Source organism: Coturnix japonica, chromosome 10 (assembly GCF_001577835.2).
Source record: "Coturnix japonica isolate 7356 chromosome 10, Coturnix japonica 2.1, whole genome shotgun sequence".
NCBI lineage: Eukaryota > Metazoa > Chordata > Aves > Galliformes > Phasianidae > Coturnix > Coturnix japonica.
The window spans coordinates 15,699,472-15,720,484 of NC_029525.1; the positions used below are offsets into that span (position 1 = coordinate 15,699,472).

The 21,013-nt window shown below is 40.4% G+C and overlaps 1 protein-coding gene across 2 annotated transcripts in view; it reads left to right on the plus strand.

The window, feature by feature from the left end:
• Positions 1 to 200: 200 nt before the first annotated feature.
• The window catches only part of ASB7 (ankyrin repeat and SOCS box containing 7), a 29,409-nt gene continuing 8,596 nt past the window's right edge, over positions 201 to 21,013 (plus strand). Inside the window, exons 1-5 of one of the 2 annotated variants that reach the window (XM_015873202.2) lie at positions 201 to 389; positions 666 to 747; positions 6,225 to 6,323; positions 9,149 to 9,409; positions 15,842 to 16,447. In XM_015873202.2, coding sequence (XP_015728688.1) covers positions 9,199 to 9,409; positions 15,842 to 16,447 — 817 coding nt within the window. In that variant the 5' untranslated portion in view covers positions 201 to 389; positions 666 to 747; positions 6,225 to 6,323; positions 9,149 to 9,198. Of the gene's footprint in view, positions 390 to 665; positions 748 to 917; positions 1,021 to 6,224; positions 6,324 to 9,148; positions 9,410 to 15,841; positions 16,448 to 21,013 lie in introns of those variants that run through there. The other variant, XM_015873203.2, reaches the window with a different exon arrangement.

Here is a 21,013-nt window from a genome sequence, read left to right on the forward strand (position 1 = left end):
CAATCCTCCTCCGTTCCATCCCCGGATCCGCCTCAACCTCCCCCCGCCGCTGTCGCAAAACGCTCTGTCTTCACTTTACGGCAAAGGTTGGGCCAAGAGCAGCGGGCGGAGCTGCCGTCAGCCTACTGACCAATCAAAAACTCCGGCGGCGAGAGGTTGGGGGCGGGACCAAAATGGAGACCTTTGATTGGCTGTTGGGGAGGTCAGTCCCTGCCCGCTGACCCCGCAACGAGCCGCGGGGGGCGGCTGGGTGCAAAGTGTCCCCGCACGGTGCGGCCCCTTAACGCGGCCGGCACGGCCCGGCCCCGCCGCCGGCACCCGGTCACTCAGTCAGTCAGTGCAGCCGGCACTCAGTCAGTCAGCGCAGCACGGAGCCCACCGGCTCGCAGGTAACGGCCCCCGGCCGCCCCTCGCTTTCCTCCCGGTGCCGCGACCCCGTGGCCTCCTGTCCCTTCCTCAGCGCTCACCTCAGCCCCGGGGCTGCGCTGACAGGGTGGGAGGGCTCGGCCTCGGTGCTTCATACTGAGCCCCTCTGTGAGGTGAACTAACCCTTCCTGACCCATCCGTGAGGGCTTTTCCTGCTTCTTCCTGCTGTTCCTTTAGTATTATGCTTAGCTTCTGTGTTATATCGTGGCTCAGTTCTACTTTTGTGTGTTTTTTTTCAGGTTTAAGCTGCCTTCAAAGCAGGACTGCAAAGAATGGAATGAGGCTGAAGAGAGAAAGCAACGCTCACGAGAGCCCAACAAGGTGATAATCTGCGTCGAATTATCCTTGCTGCAGTAGAATTCTCCTTGCTGCATGGTTTGCCTGTGGTCCTCAGTGTGGTGGGTTCCATGGGCATTATTGGGTCTCTTTGTTCTCTCAGAACCTTCGGGCTTCTGAGCGTTGGTTTTAGAAGCTCTGGAGTCCAGTTGGAGGGTCCTTTCCTCCTTGTTACGGTTTGTTGTCTGAATCTGATCTGTACACGTGATTCTGATCACAAATTACTCCTTAAAGTGTGTTGGTGTGTCTTCAGCTCAGGTATGTCGTAGAATCGTAACGTGGTTGGATTGGAAGGGACCTTGAAGATTGTGTAGCCCCACCCCCTGCTGTGGGTTCGTTGCCCCCCACCATCTTGGGCTGCCCCATCCACCTTGGCCTTGGACACCTCTATGGGATGGGAAGTGTCATTTAACATGACCTCACTCAGGGCAATGGTGAGCGTCCCTTCAGCCTTCCCTCCCATTGACATGACTTGTTCCTGCTCTGGTTCTGCAGATGTTGCTGCAGTAGGTCATAGTGATTAGGTTTTGTTGGTTTTAGTTGCACCAAACTTCTGTGTGGGTCAGGGTTTTTGTATTATAACCGAGCTGCAAAAATTCCAGTGGATTTAATTGGATGGTGTTTGTTTACAAGTACTTTGTGGGTTGAGATGACAGAATAAGATAATGCTGTTGGATGCTTAAGGGGAAAAAAATGAAAGGAGTCATCAGAAACTGAGTCCTGCTGTGAGAGGAGGATGGTGTGGTTTCAGAGCAAGAGCAGCTCGTAGGGAGGATTCCTGTTATATATGTGGCTGGGAGGTAAAGAGATGAGCTTTGGAAGGAAAGAGAATGGGGGGTGGTTAACGTCAGTCAGCATTATTCTGCATCCCACTGTTATGTGCTCCAAGTAATGGCACTCATGCCTGTTCTAATGCAAAGACTGCACTGATTCTATTGTAATCCATTTCAAAGGTAGATGAGTTTGTGTTATTTTGGCAAATGTATCCTCAATATGGGTCCTACTGGTCTTTGTCTTGTTTTCAGAGATGTCACTGACTGCACCAGAATGGTTTTTGTTGTCAGAAATGAATTCCTTCTAGTGTTAGTTGCAGTGGAAAATGCAGTACCTGTTGCTGTGGTCAAGGGTGGATCTTTATTCTGATGTATCTTCAGCGTATGGTGGAAATGTTGTTTTCACTGTTGTGCTGTAAAGATGAAGTGGAAAATTCCCCCGTAACACAAGGACAACAAATTCTGTGGTATATACTTTAAAAGCAGAGCGAAGAAATAGTCTGTGCTGTTTTGATAGCATACCACAAAGCCAGTTGTATGATGCTGGAACATGCAGACAGGCCCACTGTGATTGCAGGAGTGGCTTCTGTGCTGTTAGATAAGACAAGTGCATTAATGCTGACTTTTCAGTGCAGCCATGGTGCACCTGTTTCGTACAATGTTGGTTTGTTGTAACAACCTCTTTGTAACCCCTCTGTCACATCTAACATCAGACCTTGCATCATTGTAGCTACTCAAAGAGTGCAACATCTTGGTGCTCCTAAGCCACTAGGTCTTTTGAGAAATGTGTTTGTGAGTTGCTAGGCTCCTTCCTGATGTGAGATGCCAATGCAATGAAGTTTGATCCAGATGCAGAGGCTGGAACTGGGTTCACAGGCACTGGGGCATGAGCTTCTGCCAGCAATGTTCATGTGATCCAAACAAGAAAGAGAGACAAATGATGTGCTGTAGCCTTCCTCTCGGGCTCTGGAAGGAACACAGCATGTTGCAAGTAGAGCTACCCCCTTAGATTAAGTTGCATATCCAGTGTTTTTCTTATTTTTAGCTTCAGGTTACATACTCACTGTTTTTGTTTTTCCCAATTGTGAATTCTAAACCCTTAAAGCAAATGTGTGGAGTGAGAGGCTGTTTTCTGTTCCAGCATTTGCTTGCAGAATGGCATTATTGTAGTGAAGCACCATTGCTTTATCTGCTCAAGTCATCCAATTAGTTCTGTCCAGTTTGGTTCTTCTAGGCCCTATTAAAAAAAAATCAGAGCAAATACACATTTTGCAGAGGCTGTTAAATAAAATGAGCACCATAAGCAGCGCTCTTTTTGCTCATCAGTTGTATCATGAGTAGTAGGACTGAAACAATTGTTGTAGTGAGGTTTAAACTAGTTTGTAGGGTTTTTTTCCTGCTTCTGTCATTCAGTGGAAAGTTGGTGTTTGGATACTTGAGTGATAGCAAGTAATATTAAAATGGGTGAATCTTACACCTTAACACTTGCTCTGAATTACTGCTTACTTTTAAGGTTAAGTTTTCTCTATATTTATACTGTTTGAAGCTTGCTAACGGTAAGTCAGCAGTGGGGCTGCCTTTTATGCTTGATCTCAAAGCGTGCTGCAGGCTCCCTGCAGGTGCTCTGTGCAGGCTGGGAAAGGAGCATTGCAGCTGTATGAACTGATGCAACGTTCTCACCTGCAAAAGATCAGTAAGGCCTTCCTTCAGCACTAACAATGAGATTATTAGATCTATGGCGTTTTCTTCACAAGGTCCCACTTGTGGATAAGTTTACCAGTGTACAGATGAGGATTTTGGGGATGGTTTGAGCTGATTTGTTAACAGTGGGTAGTGAAGATGATGTCTTAGCTGTTGCTGTCCTGTTTGCAGACCTGCAGTTACTTGAGCTGGGCAGTTTCCCTAGCTCTCCATCAGGCCCAAAAGTCAGACCTCACATCTCACCATTACATGGGTAACAGTTGGTAAAATGATACCTACAAACTTCAGTTTTGGTCACCTGCAGAATGTAACAGCACAACAGCTGCTTGTTAGTCTATAATGGCAGCATGATTGGTACTACACACACCTGAAGCTGATGAAGCACTTTTAGGTTAGCTCTGTTACCTTAAATATGTCTAAACCAGAAGTTGGCATTACAGATACATTCCTTATGAGTGCACAACTTCTAATGATCACTCATGAAGACTGCAGCTTCTTTCCTTTGAAGTTGTTCTCTTGTGGTGTTTAGGAGGATTCGTGCATCATGGACTCACTGCTTTTGGTGCCAGGAGTATACATTAAAGCTTTGGTGACTTAGAGACTTGAATGCCTCACTTGATGTCCAGGATATAGCATAGAGCAGCTAACATAAGATATATTCATAGAATAGCTTGGGTTGGAAGGGGGCTCAAAGATCATCTGGTTCCAGCCCCTCACAATTGTAAGGCCTTGTGAAATACTAGCATTTCATGCTTTTTTTTTCTTTTTTTTGCAGACATTGGTTGGAATATAAGAACACAATAATATGGTTGTTGTTCTTTCTCCGTCCATAGAGCTTAAAAAATAGGAACCTAAGTGACACAAGAAGATGATAGTTGCATTTGAGCTCTTTGTCAAACACGTACTGTCCATTTTCAAAATGCCATTTGAATGAGAACACATTCAGCTTGTTTGAGTCCTGAAAGGGATGAGGAAAAGTGGGTTGTGAGAATCATGAATGCTGATTACCCTTAATCCACAGGACTTTCTTCTATGTTATTTCTTCGGTTTAAATGTATTAGAATACTTCAGAAACAACCATGCTCTTTGATGGTTAGCTCCATGCTAGACATTAAGTCATGTCATGATATGCTTTTCCTGCTTTATACAGTTAGGTTGACACCAAGAAGTATTGTCCTCCTCCTGTTGTCTGTGTAACCTTAGTGCTTGGGGCTCAGTCCTGTTGGCCATCTGAATGGACAAAATAGTGCATTAGAAGCAAGTGCATACACATGCTGGAATTCGTTTTCTGCATGATATATGCAGTGACTTTAATGAAATGATGTATTGATGTAGAAAAGTCTGTCTTGAACAACATGGTACTTTATCAATCAAAAAGGAAGATGTTCCTTTTGTTTTTAGTGTGCTACTTTGCTAGAGTTATTAGTGTTTTAAGCAAACTTTGTCAGGTTGAGTAAGTGAGCTTTACTTTCACTAAATATAACTTCTTTTTATTAAAGTTACAGATCTTACTCTTGCCATATGCAGCTAATTTTCCTTTGGGGGGAAAAATGCTTGTTACTTTTTTAGTGGAGCAATCTGTTACCTTGTCTGTAGTCTGTGAAGTCAGTGCAATTCTAATTTGCATCAGCTAATAAAAAATGTGTGGGTTTTTAAGTGGAAATCATGCAAAAATTAAAAAGAAGAAGGAAAAAAAAGAGAAGGTGAACTAACAACTGATCAACTATGCAAAAACAAGGCTGGAAATGTGATCAAATTAGGTCATGGCAGTGCAGTTTCGTGCGGGGCTGTGAGCATATCTGCAGACCTTGTGTGTTTCATCTTGGGAAGCAAAGCTCTTAGAGAACGTGCATACGAGGGATGAAGAGAGCTTTTTTTCCATCCTCTTTTTCTGAGCTATCGTCAGCAAAGCACAATCATATGTTGCACGAAGTGACAAATTTTAAGCTGAAGGTTCAGTTCTTAAAATTGTTCTGATGCAACAGAAACAACTCCCAGTCTGTGTGATCTGCCATACGATGAAGTAATTAATGCTTTTATTATTTGTTACGTTATTGCAGTGTGTAAGAATGGGAAGGGTCCTCTCTGAAGGGTTCTTTCAGGCTAAGTGGATGAAATGCCAGCTGGACAGAAGTGTACAGAGATTTAATGAAATAATATTGGCCAGGAAAGGCTCATGGCAGTGCTTTGAGCAGAGGTCAGCTGTTGGGACTGGTGCTGTTATCTGCCAGGAGGAAGGATAAGAAAGGCTGGGAGCTGGGTAGGAATGGGTACTGGAGTTCAGTGAAGTTGGATATTGAAAGGAAAGGGTTTAGGTGTAAAGAAAAGGGTGATGATTTTTGAACTGAAGGTATTGCTTCTGTTAGAACGGTGTGTTCACTTATCTAAAACACAGTGTATGTTAGCTTGAGTTGGTCATGTTGGGGAGAGTAGGCTTACCTAGTGGTGCTGAAGGACCATTGGATGCTAAATGGGAAAAGGCAGCGCTCTACCTTCTCAGGTTGTATTCTTGAGACAGAGAAACACAGATGGGGTGGAAATAAATAGCCAACACTTGGGAAAAGCCAAGTGGATCCCTAAGTTATTTTTTTCTGGCATTTGGCTCCCACAGGAAAACATTGAGCAGTTGGGCAGAAATACATACAGTAACCTTTGCATTCTTGTTCCATAGCAGGAACAGATATGTGAAACTGTCAGAGAAGTGGTTAGGTGATTCCTTCAAGGTTTACTCTGCAGAGGAAGCACATCTCTGGTTTCTCTTGTTTTCCACAGATTATTCTCTGTAGCTTTTTTTTCACCTGGCAGAAGCAAACTTCTCACCCCAGTGTCTGAAGTACTCTCCGATAATGGAAGAAAAACCACATATTTGTGGCCTTTTTTGACATAACTGCATTAAAATGTAGCACTCTAGTAGTGGTACAGGATAAAAACAGGTTGACCTCTGACTCTTACTGTTTGCACCTAACAAGAAATATCGTTCTTTTTAAGGGTTAGCAGGCTGTTTGACACGCATGGACACACAAGATTATGAATAGTGAAGAAAATGAAGAATGGAACATTCATCAAAGACTGACAACCTCTTATAAGGTAATTCAGGGACATGTTGAGTTCATGCTTTTGTACTTGCAGAATCACTTAAGTTCTTGTTACTGTCACTTTTTGTCATGGCAGTGTACAAATACTAACAATGTATAGGTATGTATTTTCCATACCTTTCCATCTTAATTTTTTACTTGCATATAAGAAGCCAATGTTGCAGCAATCTAATTGCATCCTGTGTTCTCAGTGACATTGGTTATATATGCAAAACATTAAATATGAAGTGCCTATTGGAGAAAGGCTTTCAGTAGACTCCCTTCTCTTCCCCAAAGATTGACTCAGTAAGTGTGGATTTGTAAATGGGATCTGTGGAGTGGATGTGAGCATATTTCCCAAGCTGGCATGTGTCTAGAGCTATCTTGAAACCTTCAGTGTTGTGGTTAAATATTCTTGTAATTTGAATTTTATTGCTTGCCATAGGGGTGAGATAGAAGAGGAGATACTCACAGAAACTACACAAGTGATAAAAGGAGCTGCTTATGCTCGACTTTGTCTTCTGCTTTGTATGTTTTAGTACTTATGTACTTTAGTACTAGCTGATTTGAATAAGCTCTGCTAGTCACATGCAACATATGGGGCCAGTGCCAACGTTTTATAATGCTGCATTACAAATGTACCCACCAGCTGAGAAGTGTGATATGAAGAGCTTTGCTTTCTCTTAACCAACTGTCTTTGTAGGTATGTTTTAGGGTATTCTGCTGGCTCCTTAAATGAAAAATCCATTTCTTCTTATTTGTGTGGTCTCCCTTGACCTTACTTAATAGGTGGAATTTCATTCTAGATTGCACTATTAACAGCACTGTTAATGAAGTCAAGCTCACTGTCTGCAAGTGAGAGCATTCTGAAGTGCTAACTGGAGTTCAGAACAGAGCTTAGCAAAAATATATTACAGGCAAGAGAAATACTTCTGTTGTCATTAGATTAGTCAAGTTTGATTGTGTTTGTTTCGTCTTGTTGTTTGTTTTTTTTTTATTATAATGCAAAAGCTGAACCGCTGCTAACCTGAGTTAGCAGGTGCCAATTTGTAAATCACCTTTCCTTCCAGAGCCAGGTAATGGAGTTCATTCTATAAAACAAAACTGAATCTGTAGCTAAGGCATGTATTGAGCTAAGAAGTTGTCTTCTAATGCCCTATGCTGAATGTTGGCATACGGACTATCTTGAAGCATCAATAAATGTCAATGGCAGGCATTGGCTGTACATAATCTCAGCTTTTGCTGTGTAAGTATGGTGATTGTAGCTACCTGTTTGTTATTAGTTTCTCTGCAGGCAGCACATAATAATTCGTTTGCAATGGGCACAAGTAGGTTATAAGTAGAGTGAATAGCCCTCGAAGCCTTCATCCAAAAGGATGGCAGTGATTGATGTTTTCACTTTTCTATTGTCTGTGTGCATATCTGGATCACAGGAAAACAAGTGCCTAGTGGGATATGAGAAGTTGATTGCGGTGTCTTTTGAATGACCTATGAATCATGAGGATGTGGAATCCTTATGATATTTGCGTAAATGAAGGTTTAGGTGATGATGTTGTTTGCTATCTTGATAAAATAGGGTTGCTATAAATTTTAACGATTGCTTAAAAATTCGTTTTCATCTTCAGAATTTCTCATTATACTTTACTCTTAACTTTATAGCAATGTAAATTCTTTCTTTTTTCCCCCCTTTTAAAATCTTTGAATTCATTGTTAATACCCACTGCAGTTGTTTCTAGGTAATTGCTGTGACTTCTGTTACTCAGCATTCCCTTTCTTCATTTCCCTGCTTTTATTCTTTCTTCGATTATTCTTTTCCATTCTAGGGGTAGCTGTTAATGGGATATGATACACAGTGCATGTGAAAATGCAAACACTTCACAGACTTTGTACTGTGAAAGAATTCTTAAATACCTGCATTTTTTTTCTTGTCCCTAGCTGGGTAGCAAGTAGAACTGCAGATGAGTGCTTTTCAAACAGAGCACAGAATATTATACTTATTTCTTTCCCAATGTATGCTGGTATCTAGGCTCTTTTGCAATGGCCATTTTAGAGACCCTTTCAGCCCAGCATTCTCATATACTTTATCAAGGTAATTATAAATTGAATTTTTCTGATTTGCATTGTCATGTCTCATGTAGTACTATCTTTGTCAGATCTTTGGAATATGAACATCCTTTACAGCATTTATGTACTTATAAAGAAGCCCAAAAGCCAAAATATGGGCAGAAGATTCTAATTTAAAGAAAAGTAAGTAATAAAGTGCAAGGAGAAAGGAGGTTAAAGTTGTCAGTTTGAACACTGATACTTCTAGGATTCCTGTGCAGGAGGTCACAAGAAAACATTCTGTTAGTAATCTGAACATACTTTTTCAATTATTCTTAGAGGTTATTTATTTCTAGGCAGGGGAGAAAGTCATAGTTCAGTCGCTCTAGCAGTACAGTACTGTTTCATGCAACAGTTTAGAGAATGTATTCAATAGTATCTTGAGTCAGCGTTATTAACCATGCTGTGATCTGGAATGAATATTGGGTTCTCAAGATTCCTCATTCTCTTCCTCATTCAGGTACTTTAACTGTGGCTTGCTGTCACTTCTGAAGAAAATATTTACTATTTATTACATGCAAGTGTCCTCTTCAGTTACTGCTTAGTGATGGGAATCATATACCAGGCTTTTGCTAGCAATAGTGAGATAGTGCTTTATCTTATCCTATATATGAGATGACTTTGCTCGGCATATAGGGAGTACATCTTAGCATTGCTTTTACTAGTACTGATTGTTTTTCTAGATCTCTTTCCTGATCGTGGTCCTAATTAATTCATGCTTTATATTGATTCAAGGTGACTAGTGTGACCTCATGACGCTTCTGTAAAAGCCAGACTCAGCTAGGATGTTACACCATCACTGTCGGAGAAACCCTGAGCTACAGGAAGAATTGCAGATTCAGGCTGCGGTTGCTGCTGGCGATGTTCACACCGTGCGCAAAATGCTGGAGCAAGGTTATTCTCCAAATGGTCGAGATGCCAATGGCTGGACACTGCTTCATTTCTCTGCTGCGAGAGGGAAAGAGAGATGTGTTCGTGTTTTTCTTGAACATGGAGGTGAGTTGCCTTGAGAGAAAAAACTTGATACCCAGCTCACAGCTCTCTATCCCAATTCCCATCGTATGGCTTTCCAGTGTCACTTAATTGCCAGACTGCTTCTGTTTGGCTTTTTTTTTCCTCTTTCTTTGGTGCTTCATTTCCGTTTCTGTCCGATGCGTGCTCTGTGAATGAGGTAATAGATTAGCTGTATAACATAAAACCTGACATTGTTTCAGAATTTCCAAGTAATTGTTAAAAGAATGAATACACATTATAAAAACAGGGCAAAGAGCTCATTATAAACTTAAACACACTCACAGGACTTGCTATGGGCCTTTCTACTGTTAGGGGCTGTTAATAGAGGAAGGGCAGATCTTGGGGTTGAAATCTTAGGGAAGAAGTTAATAAGTCACATTAAAGGTTTGAATTTCCATCTAGGTTTTAATGCAGTCTTCTAAACTCTGTGAAAACATTATTACTTTGTGCAAAGACATTGGTGTCAGCTAGTCCAGCTGAGTTCACACTTCTCCTGCACCCACTGCTACTGAAGCTTTAAAGAACTGATTGAGTTTTAAGGGATGTAACTGCATGCGTGGTGTTCATTCCCCACAAATGTAGAGTCAGAATTCTTTTCTGTATCTTCTTTTAAGGCCATCTATAGGTTTAAAAATTCTTGGGTTTAAGCCTTTAATGTGAGATGAGGGGGAAAAAACAAAAGTGGGATGACCTCCACTTTCTGAGTAGTGTTCTATAAGAATAGCATCCTTTACTCTAACACTGTTCTAATCAACTTAATTCTGAATCAGGGTGGCTTCTATTCTTATGAAAACTTAACTGAATTACCTTTTGGGTGCTTTACTTATCTAAAGTTTGGTCCTAGTCCCCTTGTTTCAGATTTCTACATCTGACATATGCTACGTTGCCCTTAATATTGAATGGCATTAATAAAGTGTGGCGTTTGCCCAATTCATGGTGTGTTATTTTAGAGTAGTGAAACATCGCCTAAACATCTAGACCCCATTTATATACCTACTGCAATTTCTAACGGTATAATACTGGGTATTTCTCCTGTCCTTATTGGAGGTGAGGGGAAAGCTACTGAATTACATAAACATGTAACTTTAAACTCTGCATTTTATAGGAAATATACGTAGATAATCTGAGGACTTCTTTAGTTTGATAATTCAAAGTTTCTAAGCTGAGTCTCAAAGGATGTGGTTTTTAAAATGATCAGAAAAACCCTGTAAACCCTGCTTACTTTAGTTGTATGGGTTTTGCTATTAAATAGCTGCTGGCATAATGTTTTGTCTTGTTTTTATTTTTTTGTTGTTATTCTTTTCCATATGAAGTACCAGCTGAATCTGATGCCTGCTGAAAGCTGCCTGTAATGAGACATCTTTGTTCTGTAAGCAGCCAAGAGTTTAATCACCAGGACTAGAAAGTTGAGTAACAAATAGTGTGAGGGTTAGTCATCTACAGCAGCTTTTTCTGTAGCTGAGCCTCCGTTCAGAAAATTGGCACTGATTTGTGCCTTACCTTGTTTTCCCTCAAAACAGATAATATAAAAAAAACAAATCACACATAAAAGATAGTGAGCATTTAAAACATAATAATGTCACAAGTGAGCCAATGAGCTGACTGTTAAAAGCAAACTTAGTCAAGCCTGCCTCATTAGAGAAAGGTTTGTGTGTGCCTTTTGTAACAGCCTCCCCTTTCCTCCCTCTTGAAGTAGATTAATTTGATGATGGATGTTAATCCCTTTGGACCAAAAAGATATTGCAGTGAAGGGAAAAGTCATTTTCTGGTATGAGTCTTATGGTAAACAGCACAGAAGTGACTGGGTGTGTATTAGTAATAAAGGGGAGGCAGTAGGTGGAGTTGTGGAGAGAAAAAAGGGTACCTGAGAGTTAGTGGGAAGAAAGGGGGAGTCTGATAGATGTGGCTGTCTGGTGGTTGTGGAGCTTAGCAGAGCTGGAACTATTCTCAAGTACAGGAATAAGGAAATGCAGGTCTGTTGCTGGGGGAAGAGTGCCATGCCTCACATCTTGGATGCTGTGGGAGCACTGACATAGGCTTGAGTGGTAGTGGGTTTGAGATGGATTTTGGCAAATAAGCACTGAGAGAGACTCTGATCACTGACCTGGAAATAAGAAGTAGCTTCTTATGGGAGTCATGACCTAGCTGTCTCTGACTTTTTCTTTCTCTTCTTTTTCATCATCACTTACCAGCAAAGAAAAGAGCCAGGGGACAGTGCTGTACATGCAGATTGGCTGATGGGAGTGGAGGTGGTGTGGAACAGGAGGAAGCGTTTATTTTCTGCTAAACAAGGAGGAGAGGCAGATAGATGGGGAAATGCCTAAACTAACAACTCACATTTAGAGATGAAGCCAGCAGAAATAGCAACTAGGTACAGAGATAATCGATCATAAAAGTACTCTTATGAAATGCAGAAACTTGATCAGAACTCCAGAGAAACTTAGTTTTCATTCAGAAACAGGGAATTTGACTTAATGCACTTGTCTTATTTTAATGAAATGGAGATGCTCTTTCCTTCCACAGGAACAATCCAGTGTCACAAAGCTCAGTATGAGAGCAACATAAAAACAGGGGATAGTTTTCAGTAATTTAGATAACAAACCTTTATTCCCCTTAAATGCTTTTTTTATTTTCCTTTTTTTTTTTTTTTTTTTTTTTTTTTTTTTTTTTTTTTTTGCTTTCCAAATGATATAGAGACTGACAATAAAATACTGGACAAAAACTTCCCAGCACCAGTGAAGTAACTGTCCACTGAAGCCTTGTCAGTGTGTAGTTGCTAGCTGTCTCTGGGTGATGTTCTCTCAATGCTAATTGAACAGGACAGTTTCTTGTTACTTGCATTAATGCGAGGAAATGATTTGGGAAGGCTCCCAGAAATTAGACTAAAAAAAGGAAGTGTCTAAACAGAGATGTTTATTTTTAGTCTTGGCTGGAAGGTATCTTAATTTTTAGTAAGGTCATGCAGAATCCAGAAGAAATGATTGAGTGCCAAATGCTCAGCCTCCTAAACCAACTCACAGTGGTTCTGTGTCTGAACAGCAATGCCTTCATGGAGGTCTTGTGTATCAGTGTTGTCCTAGGAAATCCAAAACAGAAGATAAATGTAGCCATGTTTCTAAACGTTGTGGTCTGAATTAATTCCTAGTTGTGGGGGAGTGATAGAAGTACTTTATGAAACCAGTAGCTCTGTGTTCTTGGCTTCCCAAATTAAACTGATAGAGCAAAAGCATCCTGAAAGAAGGGAAACTGTTGCACTGAGCAGTAAATTGAAACTAAGATTTTAGACTCTTTCCTAATAACCTATATATTCTCTAGATTACAGTATTAGAAATAGCTCTCATTAACAGTGGAGTTAATAGCTAGCTGACGTACCCAGCTTTAATGTGAAATAAGATCATGAGCATCGCTGTGTTGCAATTTTCTATCTCAAATGAGATTGATTACAGTAATTAAGGTACCCTTAATAAGCAGCTCGAGGTTTATGTCACTGTATTATGCCGTATATTTTAAGAACATTAGAAGTGACCAAATGCAGCTGTTCATATTTCTAGATTCTGCTATCCCCAAATTAATGGGAAGCTTGAGAAGAAATAACTATAATTGTCAAACAATCAGGATGGAGGCAAGATAAGGAAATGCTGGCAAGTGCTGGCTTCATCCCTTCCTAGTTAAATACGCTTGTACCAAGTACTTTTTTACCCCTCTGCTGAATCTGAAAGGTAAGCTAAGTGTATTCTTTCCCGATTCATTTCTGCCTTGCTTGTGTTCTGGGGGACAGAGATACTTTACAACATGTTAATGACGTTGGAGCTTATGAAAAAAATAATTAAAACAAAAAAAAAATAATCACAGCAATCAAAGCTTTTAAGGCAACATCAAGCCTCGCAGTCTTACTTTTGCTCGTACAGGGACTGAATGGGTAGAAAGTCTATGCAATGCAACGCTGGTCCAACTTCTAACAGCCCTTGTGCAATTCAACAGTTTTACAGGAGGTGGCAGCAAGACATTTGCTAGTAGCTGCAGGTGTCGTTTTGGTCTTGTTAAAATTGCTTCTTTACTGGGGGAGTGGTTGGTGCAATTAGCTCTGTTTAAGCGCGTTATGAGAACTGGAATCTTTTTATTGTGTTGGTTTTTTATATTGGGCTTGGTTTTGGAGAGTTAGTTGTCTGTGTTCCTTGGTTGCCCAGGTAAGACTTTGTTGTTCTGTTCTTATTGAGATACATGTCTTACGTGTGCTTGTAACATTTTGTTGAGCTTAATGATACAAAAGTAATGAAACTATGAGAGGAGAGAAGGCACTGAAACATGCTTAGGGAAAAGATATCCTTATTTTGTGAGCTAAACTGTTGCTTTCATATTGTAACAACTTACCTGCTAAATACTTGTACACATGCATACTCAAAAGTTGGGGCAGATCTGATGGGATTTGGAAGTGTCACAGAAAATAACCAGGCTGGAACCATGTGCCTCAGCTGGGAGGTGGAAATGATTGACCTGCAAGTTCAGCATGGAAGAGAAGGCATGACATGAAAGTGCTTGTCAGTTCTATTTGTGACATTTTTTTATTTTTTTTTTATTTTATTTTATTTTTTTGTGGGAAATGGCCGAGGCTTCTGCTGTCCCCGTTATGTCCAGCTTTCTCCATAAATCTGCCTCTCAGGATGCATTATCCTGCTGCATCCTTGTGCTTGTGCTGCTCGCTTTGCCTATCACCACTCAGGAGATAATCTGGAGTAGTCTGAGCAGTGTAGAGAGAGAATCTGTGAGGAGCTAGTGTTACATGGATGTAGTGTCCCTGTAGTCTTTGATAACTGTGTGGGTCATACTGATTCTGTGCTAAAATATCAGACACCATCACAGAGCAGGTTAGGAATCGCTTACTGAGCCCACATCTGCATTTTCCTGCCTACCTGTGAATACTTCAGCAATTGCTTTAACTCAGGTTAGTGCAATTCTATAGAATGTTGAAACTGTTTCTGCATTTCACAAAAGGAAGGCTGGTCTACCAAGGCACTAAACTTACCTTAATGATTCATTAATAGGGTTCCTCCTCTATTTACTAGAGATGGCTCTCACACTTTATTTTGCCATGTGCTGTTTTAATTATGGCTTCGTTAGTTTGTACATTTGGTTTTCTTTTTTCCCCTTTCCTCTGTCCCTTCTTTAAATCTTAAATTCTCTGGATTTACTGGGTTACCTTTGCAGCTGTATTCTCAACTCTGTGTTCTCTGCCCTATTATTTTGGTAGGACATCTATCTCATTGTGCTATCTGAATATGGTCTCTGTTTTGTGATGGCATCTTTGCATTCTCAGAGTTGATATTGTGAACTTAGCTCTCTTCTATGGATGAGGAAATGGCAAAGAATTCAATTCCAGAGCTGTTTCAGTCATTTCAGTAGATGCATGGACATATTGAAAATATGTCAGCTTAATGCAAGTCTTTTGTGTGGGCAGCATCTCTTTTTACCAGTTGGAAAACTTAGGTTGGGAATGTGCCTCAAACTCACATACTGCAGTTTGTACTCCTTACCATCCACCAGGCAGCATCTGAAGTCATGAGAAGTGGTAACAAGGCAGGCACCTTTCCTTCAGCAATTAGCTGCTACATGGGAAAAGTCAGTTGATTTAGAAGTCTGGGGGAATTAAGTAAATCGGTTTAGTTATTTTATGCTTCTAAAGTCATAAATTAGACGAAGTTTTTGGCCTGTGTCAAGGTTGGGGGAGTATCTGTCTGATCACTCGTGTTCTGCGCTAACTTTTCTCTTGACTCCTTCCATACGTGGTTGCTTACATTCTTGTAACATCTAAAATTTTTGTCAAAACTACAAATTCAGAACAGATTCATCATTTATAAAAACAAACTTTATCAAGATAATCTAAAATAACATATATCCTACATGCTTTGGAAATCCTGCAGACCACAGAGAAACATTTTACCTAATACAGTATTACACCCTAAAAACAATACAGTCCTGCCAGACCACAAAACATCCGCAATTTGGGACAGCAGATGTTTCTACACATGCTTCTTTTTAAGACCAAGAAGCAACACAAGGGAAACTTTAGGGGAAAAAAAAGTTGAACATTGAGAAAGAAATGTAATATTACAGAGCTGGAGGAAAACTGGATGGACAGAGAGGTCTGGGTAATTAGCCTGAGAGTGCTAGAAAGATGTTGAAAACTATTTGTCAAATGGAAACATATGTAAATGAAAGAAAAGTTCTTTTTTAGTTTGTGTAATTCATAAATATAATTATGCTTTTTCTTTGCAATAGCATTTGGTGCAGGAATTGGTTTGAAGTACGAAAAATCCTATCTTGAAAAGAATAACATTCAATCACGTGATTATTTGTTTGCAGCACTGGATTACCCCAATGCCTTCTAATTGTTTCTTAATTTTATTTTAACTTCAGCTGATCCCACAGTTAAGGACTTAATTGGAGGCTTTACTGCTCTGCATTACGCAGCCATGCACGGCCGAGCGAGGATCGCGCGCTTGATGTTGGAATCGGAATATAGGAGTGACATTATTAATGCAAAAAGCAACGACGGTTGGACTCCCCTCCATGTAGCAGCCCACTACGGCAGAGACTCGTTTGTCCGGCTCCTGTTGGAGTTCAAGGCTGAGGTTGATCCGCTCAGTGATAAAGGTACAACCCCGCTTCAGCTGGCCATTATCCGCGAGAGGTCAAGCTGCGTGAAAATCCTGCTGGATCACAATGCCAACATCGACATTCAGAATGGTTTCCTGTTACGCTACGCTGTGATCAAAAGCAATCACTCGTACTGCCGAATGTTCCTTCAGCGAGGGGCGGACACAAACTTGGGGCGCTTGGAGGACGGACAGACACCCTTACACTTGTCTGCTCTTAGAGATGATGTGCTTTGTGCACAAATGTTGTATAATTACGGAGCAGACACTAACACAAGGAACTATGAAGGACAGACCCCACTGGCTGTTTCAATAAGTATTTCTGGAAGTAGCCGACCCTGTCTGGATTTCTTACAAGAAGTGACAAGTATGTATGTAAGAAAAGTTAATCACTGGGCATGGTGTCCTCTAAAAGCCTTCTTTGAATTTAGCCCCGGGAAAAATGCTTTCTCTCTGCCCCTTGATGCTATTGAAACGCACTATAAAGTTTCTGGGAAGGTGAAGGGATTCTGATACTGGGAATCTCGTACTTGGCAAAGGTGTCGATGTGAAGTATATTTCATTTGAACTGATTTTGTTTACGTATCAACAGGAAGCATTAAGTGGTTTTTTTTTTTTGTTCTTTTTTTGTTTGTTTGTTTTTTAAAGAAAAAACAACTGTAAAACCTAGTTTTATTTATGACCTTAGTGTAGGATGTTTCCTGCGTGTTGGCTTTTATGGGGGTCTTCTGCTGGGTTAGCATGCTGTGAACGCTTGGCAGTCACTGGCTTTGTCCTCTGGCAGCACAACGCAGGGAAGAGCTTTGCTGCATTTTTCTTTCCTGCATTCCCTCTCACCTCCAGCAAACAACAAAATGCTGCAGCTTATCCCTGTGTGCTGAGGGGGATTCGTGTGCTGTGTGTGGCTTTGATTTTGTTGCCATCTCCAAAAGATGGAAGTTTTGAACTCATCGTTACTTCTGATGCTTAAACTGAGAGTGTTCGTGTCAGTTTTGCCTATTGGGTTTTGGTGCTAGACTTCTGCAAGCTTTCTTACTCTTCCATTCATCATGTAATGTTGTAATAGTGTGTTTTATAACTATAGTATTACCTGAAAGCACTTAGGAATTGCTTATAAGCAATTAGCAGTTTACTAACTCAAACATGATGGCTTGATAAATTATCATCTGGGTAGGGTGATCTTTACACTATTGGGAAGTGTGGGGCATTTCACACATCCTTTTTATTTTTCCCTATGGTTCCTCTTATTTCTTTCTTTATGTGGTGGTTTTGGTTGAGAACTGAACGCCCCGTGTTTTCTGAAGGTCAGTGTGGGCTGGGGTGAATCAGCTGAGATCTGTTCCCAGTAAGTGATACAGAAGCGTTTGGAGTTTCATTTTAGTCTTCCTGATGTGCTGCTGTTTTTGCATCTACCTTGAAATACGAAGAGAAATTTTTGGAAAAGTGGAAGTTGACAAAACAGAATAGTCACTTCTATTCCTTGTTACTTTACTTGACCCCTTTTCATATGCATTTCTTCATGCTTTTGCTTCTGGGAGCCTCTCGCTATATAGGAGCACAGACGGGGTTGTTAGTAGAAGATAGAATATCCAGATTTGCTTTTCTCGCTTTAAAAAAATATAAATGAATGTTAATAATAACTCTTAGAAGGTAGCCATAAGCACAGAATTTTAGATCTACTTCAGTTTTTCCTTGTTGCTCCCAAAGCTGGGAATCAGCTTCAGCTGAGGTTGCAGACTCTGTACCTTAAGGGTTTACGTTCTCATTTTAAGACGTTAAGGGTTTACGTTCTCATTTCATTGAAGTGAGACTAAGTTCTGCTACAAGGCAGAAAAAAAAAGAAAAGCAGCTTAATTTTGTGGCCGGCGTAACAGCCCTGGAACTCTTCCAATTTTGTGCTGATGGAGGGAGATCTGGGAAAGCAGGGAGGACGAGCGCTGACAAAAACACTTCAGCTTTGTGCTTCTGAGTAAAATGATTATGAATATGTGTTTACAAACAGCGATAAACAGACCGCGCTGCCCTTATTATAAATCTCCAAACACTGTCTTCCACTGTTTTCATGAATAATCACTGCAATAAGATGGTGTAGGAGAGAGAAAATAAGTAGAAAGGGGTTGGGGCTTTGGAGAAACGTTCCCAATTAGATCAGCCCGCATGCAGGGAATTGCCGAGCTCTGGCCCTGCAGCACTTGGGGAAGAATCTTGTTTCTCCATCCATTGCAATATGTATTTACTCAGGAAAAAAATATTACAGATTTTATAGCATTTGGGCAGAGTTCATGCTGTAACTTTCTTGCAGCTGGTAGCAGTGCCTGGCTCTGAACAAGAATGTGTAGGTTGTTTACTTGGCCATTGTACTGCAGAGAGTCGGACATGCTGATATAGAAATCCACAGCTGTACATTCTATGTGCCTGCCCAGAGTTCTGAGGAGTGACACTGACAGTAAAACAGGAACCAGTTCCTAGTTGCATTAGACCTAATTATTTAAGATTTCTAAAGTTTACAGATAACGCATTCGAATTCTGAAAGCTGTGTCTTCTAAGGAAAGCACTTGCATGCTTCAGAGAAAAGGAATACTATTTAGCAGCCTACATATGCAATGTAAGTTGCTGTTCTTTTAGTTTTTTTATCCTTGGAAAACACTTTTACAGTTGGGTCTTCCAAAATTATGATTGTTGTTAGTTTTGGTAGTTCCTGCCATGATTAATAATGGCACAGCAGGTAGGAAAACACAGTCTCAGGCACCCCTGTATTGCTGTCATAGCCTGTCAGTGGATTTGGGTACCTTTGGGTTTGTTTTATGATGCTGGAGGTCTGATATTCTTCCTGGCTGTAGGCAGATTGCTTTGCTCTTCGAATAATTCTAAGTGGAACAATGTTGCTCTGTAGTTTTATCTTAGTATTTAAGCATGAATGTCAAAGCTGTGAACAGTATAGAGTTTTAAAAGCGAGTCTGCTGTTGGTTTGATGTACAAGCAGTCTCTTGTTTCCCCTTTTTTCTTACTCTTTTTAAGTCTCTTTTTGGGGTAAAAAAAATGACAATATTGAGGATGAAAACTTTTGCATGTTTTTATCACCTTTCTTTTCCTTTTTTTTTTTTTTCTTTTTTTTCCCTTTTATTTTCTATTTTCTGTATTACACTCCATAAGGATGCATTAGCTTCCACTGTGGTATCTGAAATCATCTGACCAAGAGTCCTTTTTGGTTGTATTTCAGTTGTACTAGATCAGTACTTGCCTCTTTAGGGGTGTTAAGCTTGGATTGCTCTAATGCAAAATTGAGATACATTTATATTATACCAAATGGAAAACTTTAAGGAATGCATCTGTATAGTAATTAGAAATCAATTTATTTATTAGTAGTATTATTATTTGGTGGTTGTGTGTGCATTAGCTTTGTGTATGTGCATTTATGGGCTAAGATGGGATATTGATATTGAAAGGGATTTGCAATTATTAAAACTTGAGGAGGATGCTGGAGGCAGGGGGAAGAAAAATGAGCGTTAGAGGATATAAATCTTACAGACTGAGTTTTAGGCACTAGAAATTCAGTTCTGAACTTGAAAAGGAAGGGAAAAAGTGTGAAGCTTTTCCCATTTCACATATTGCTCATTTAAGGTAATGGCTGCTGGGATAAGGTGGCAGAGGAGCGGCTGCAATGCTGAGTGGGCTGCACATCTGCATCAGCCACAACAGTGCAGAATGGCAAGTATGGTAACATGATCAGGGACCTGATTGCAGACCTGGAACAGGACCTAAGGGTCACCAAATGAAGGGAATTACAGATACTTCATCTGTACTCCATTTTATTTTCCAAGGGGTGAGTTATACTGGCTTTGAATAGGGAGCGTCATTTTCCTGTCTAGAAGGTCTGTGTAACGCTGTGAGCATGTAGCAAACTTTAGACAAAAGTCCTGCTAAGGAAATCCTTACTCTCTTTGTCCTTATCCCTTTGCTAAGTAAATATAACTGTCACTTGAGTTGGATCTGTAATAAGTGCTGTTTGAAACACAATTACTTTTCACACATTGCAGGTAACTGTTTCTTAAAGAGAATAGTTCTTGATAACTTGGAAAAACATGGCCCCAGTCCTTGTCTAGAGGAAAGGGAGGTACGTTTCCAATAATCATTTAACTCTCAAGTTAGAATTTCCTAGTGTGGTATTTCAGAATACAAATGCTAACACAGTCTGCAGTTGAAGTAGCCTTTACTTTTCAGGCCACTTTGTCTCCAAAAATAGATGAACACGACTGAAATTCATACTGAGTCTGCTATGGAAATTCATTGGAGGCTGAATTTAAACATTAATGATGAAATGTTAAAACAAAATGATGCAAGCCTATAGTTTATTGTATTAACAATCATATTACTAAATACACCTGTTATGCTCAGCATTGAGCTTTCTGGCATTCTGCTCTTCCAAATAGCTGCAGGCATACTTACCATCGAAATCTAAAGGAACTCAGCTGCCACCAGCTATATGTATACATATATGCTTCACAAATCTTTAAGTTTCATTTGTAGCTAAGAAGAAACTACCAAATGGCTTCTTATTGCTGCTTTCAACCTTTCACAATTCCCAGGCGAGGCAGTGGCTCTGTTTGAGAAACACCACTGCAAGCTTTCAGGGGAGATGTATTTAATATTGCAGAGAAAACCATGGGCAGCTTCCAAAGTACAAAACTGATGTTCCTGTTCACTTCTACATGCTGCAAACCAGTGACAACATTTGCTTTTAAAAGCACTTCTCTCTTTTCCTCTCTTTTTTTAGTAGGTGGAACAAAAGATCAGGAAGGATTTCCAACAACCTCTATGTGTGTAATTGCAGTTACTGCTGAACGCTCTCTTGGCTCTGTCTGTGGCTTTGCTTTGTGCAGGTGCAGGATCTTTGGTGGAGTATGGCAGGAATTCTTCTTCTCCACTCTCATGC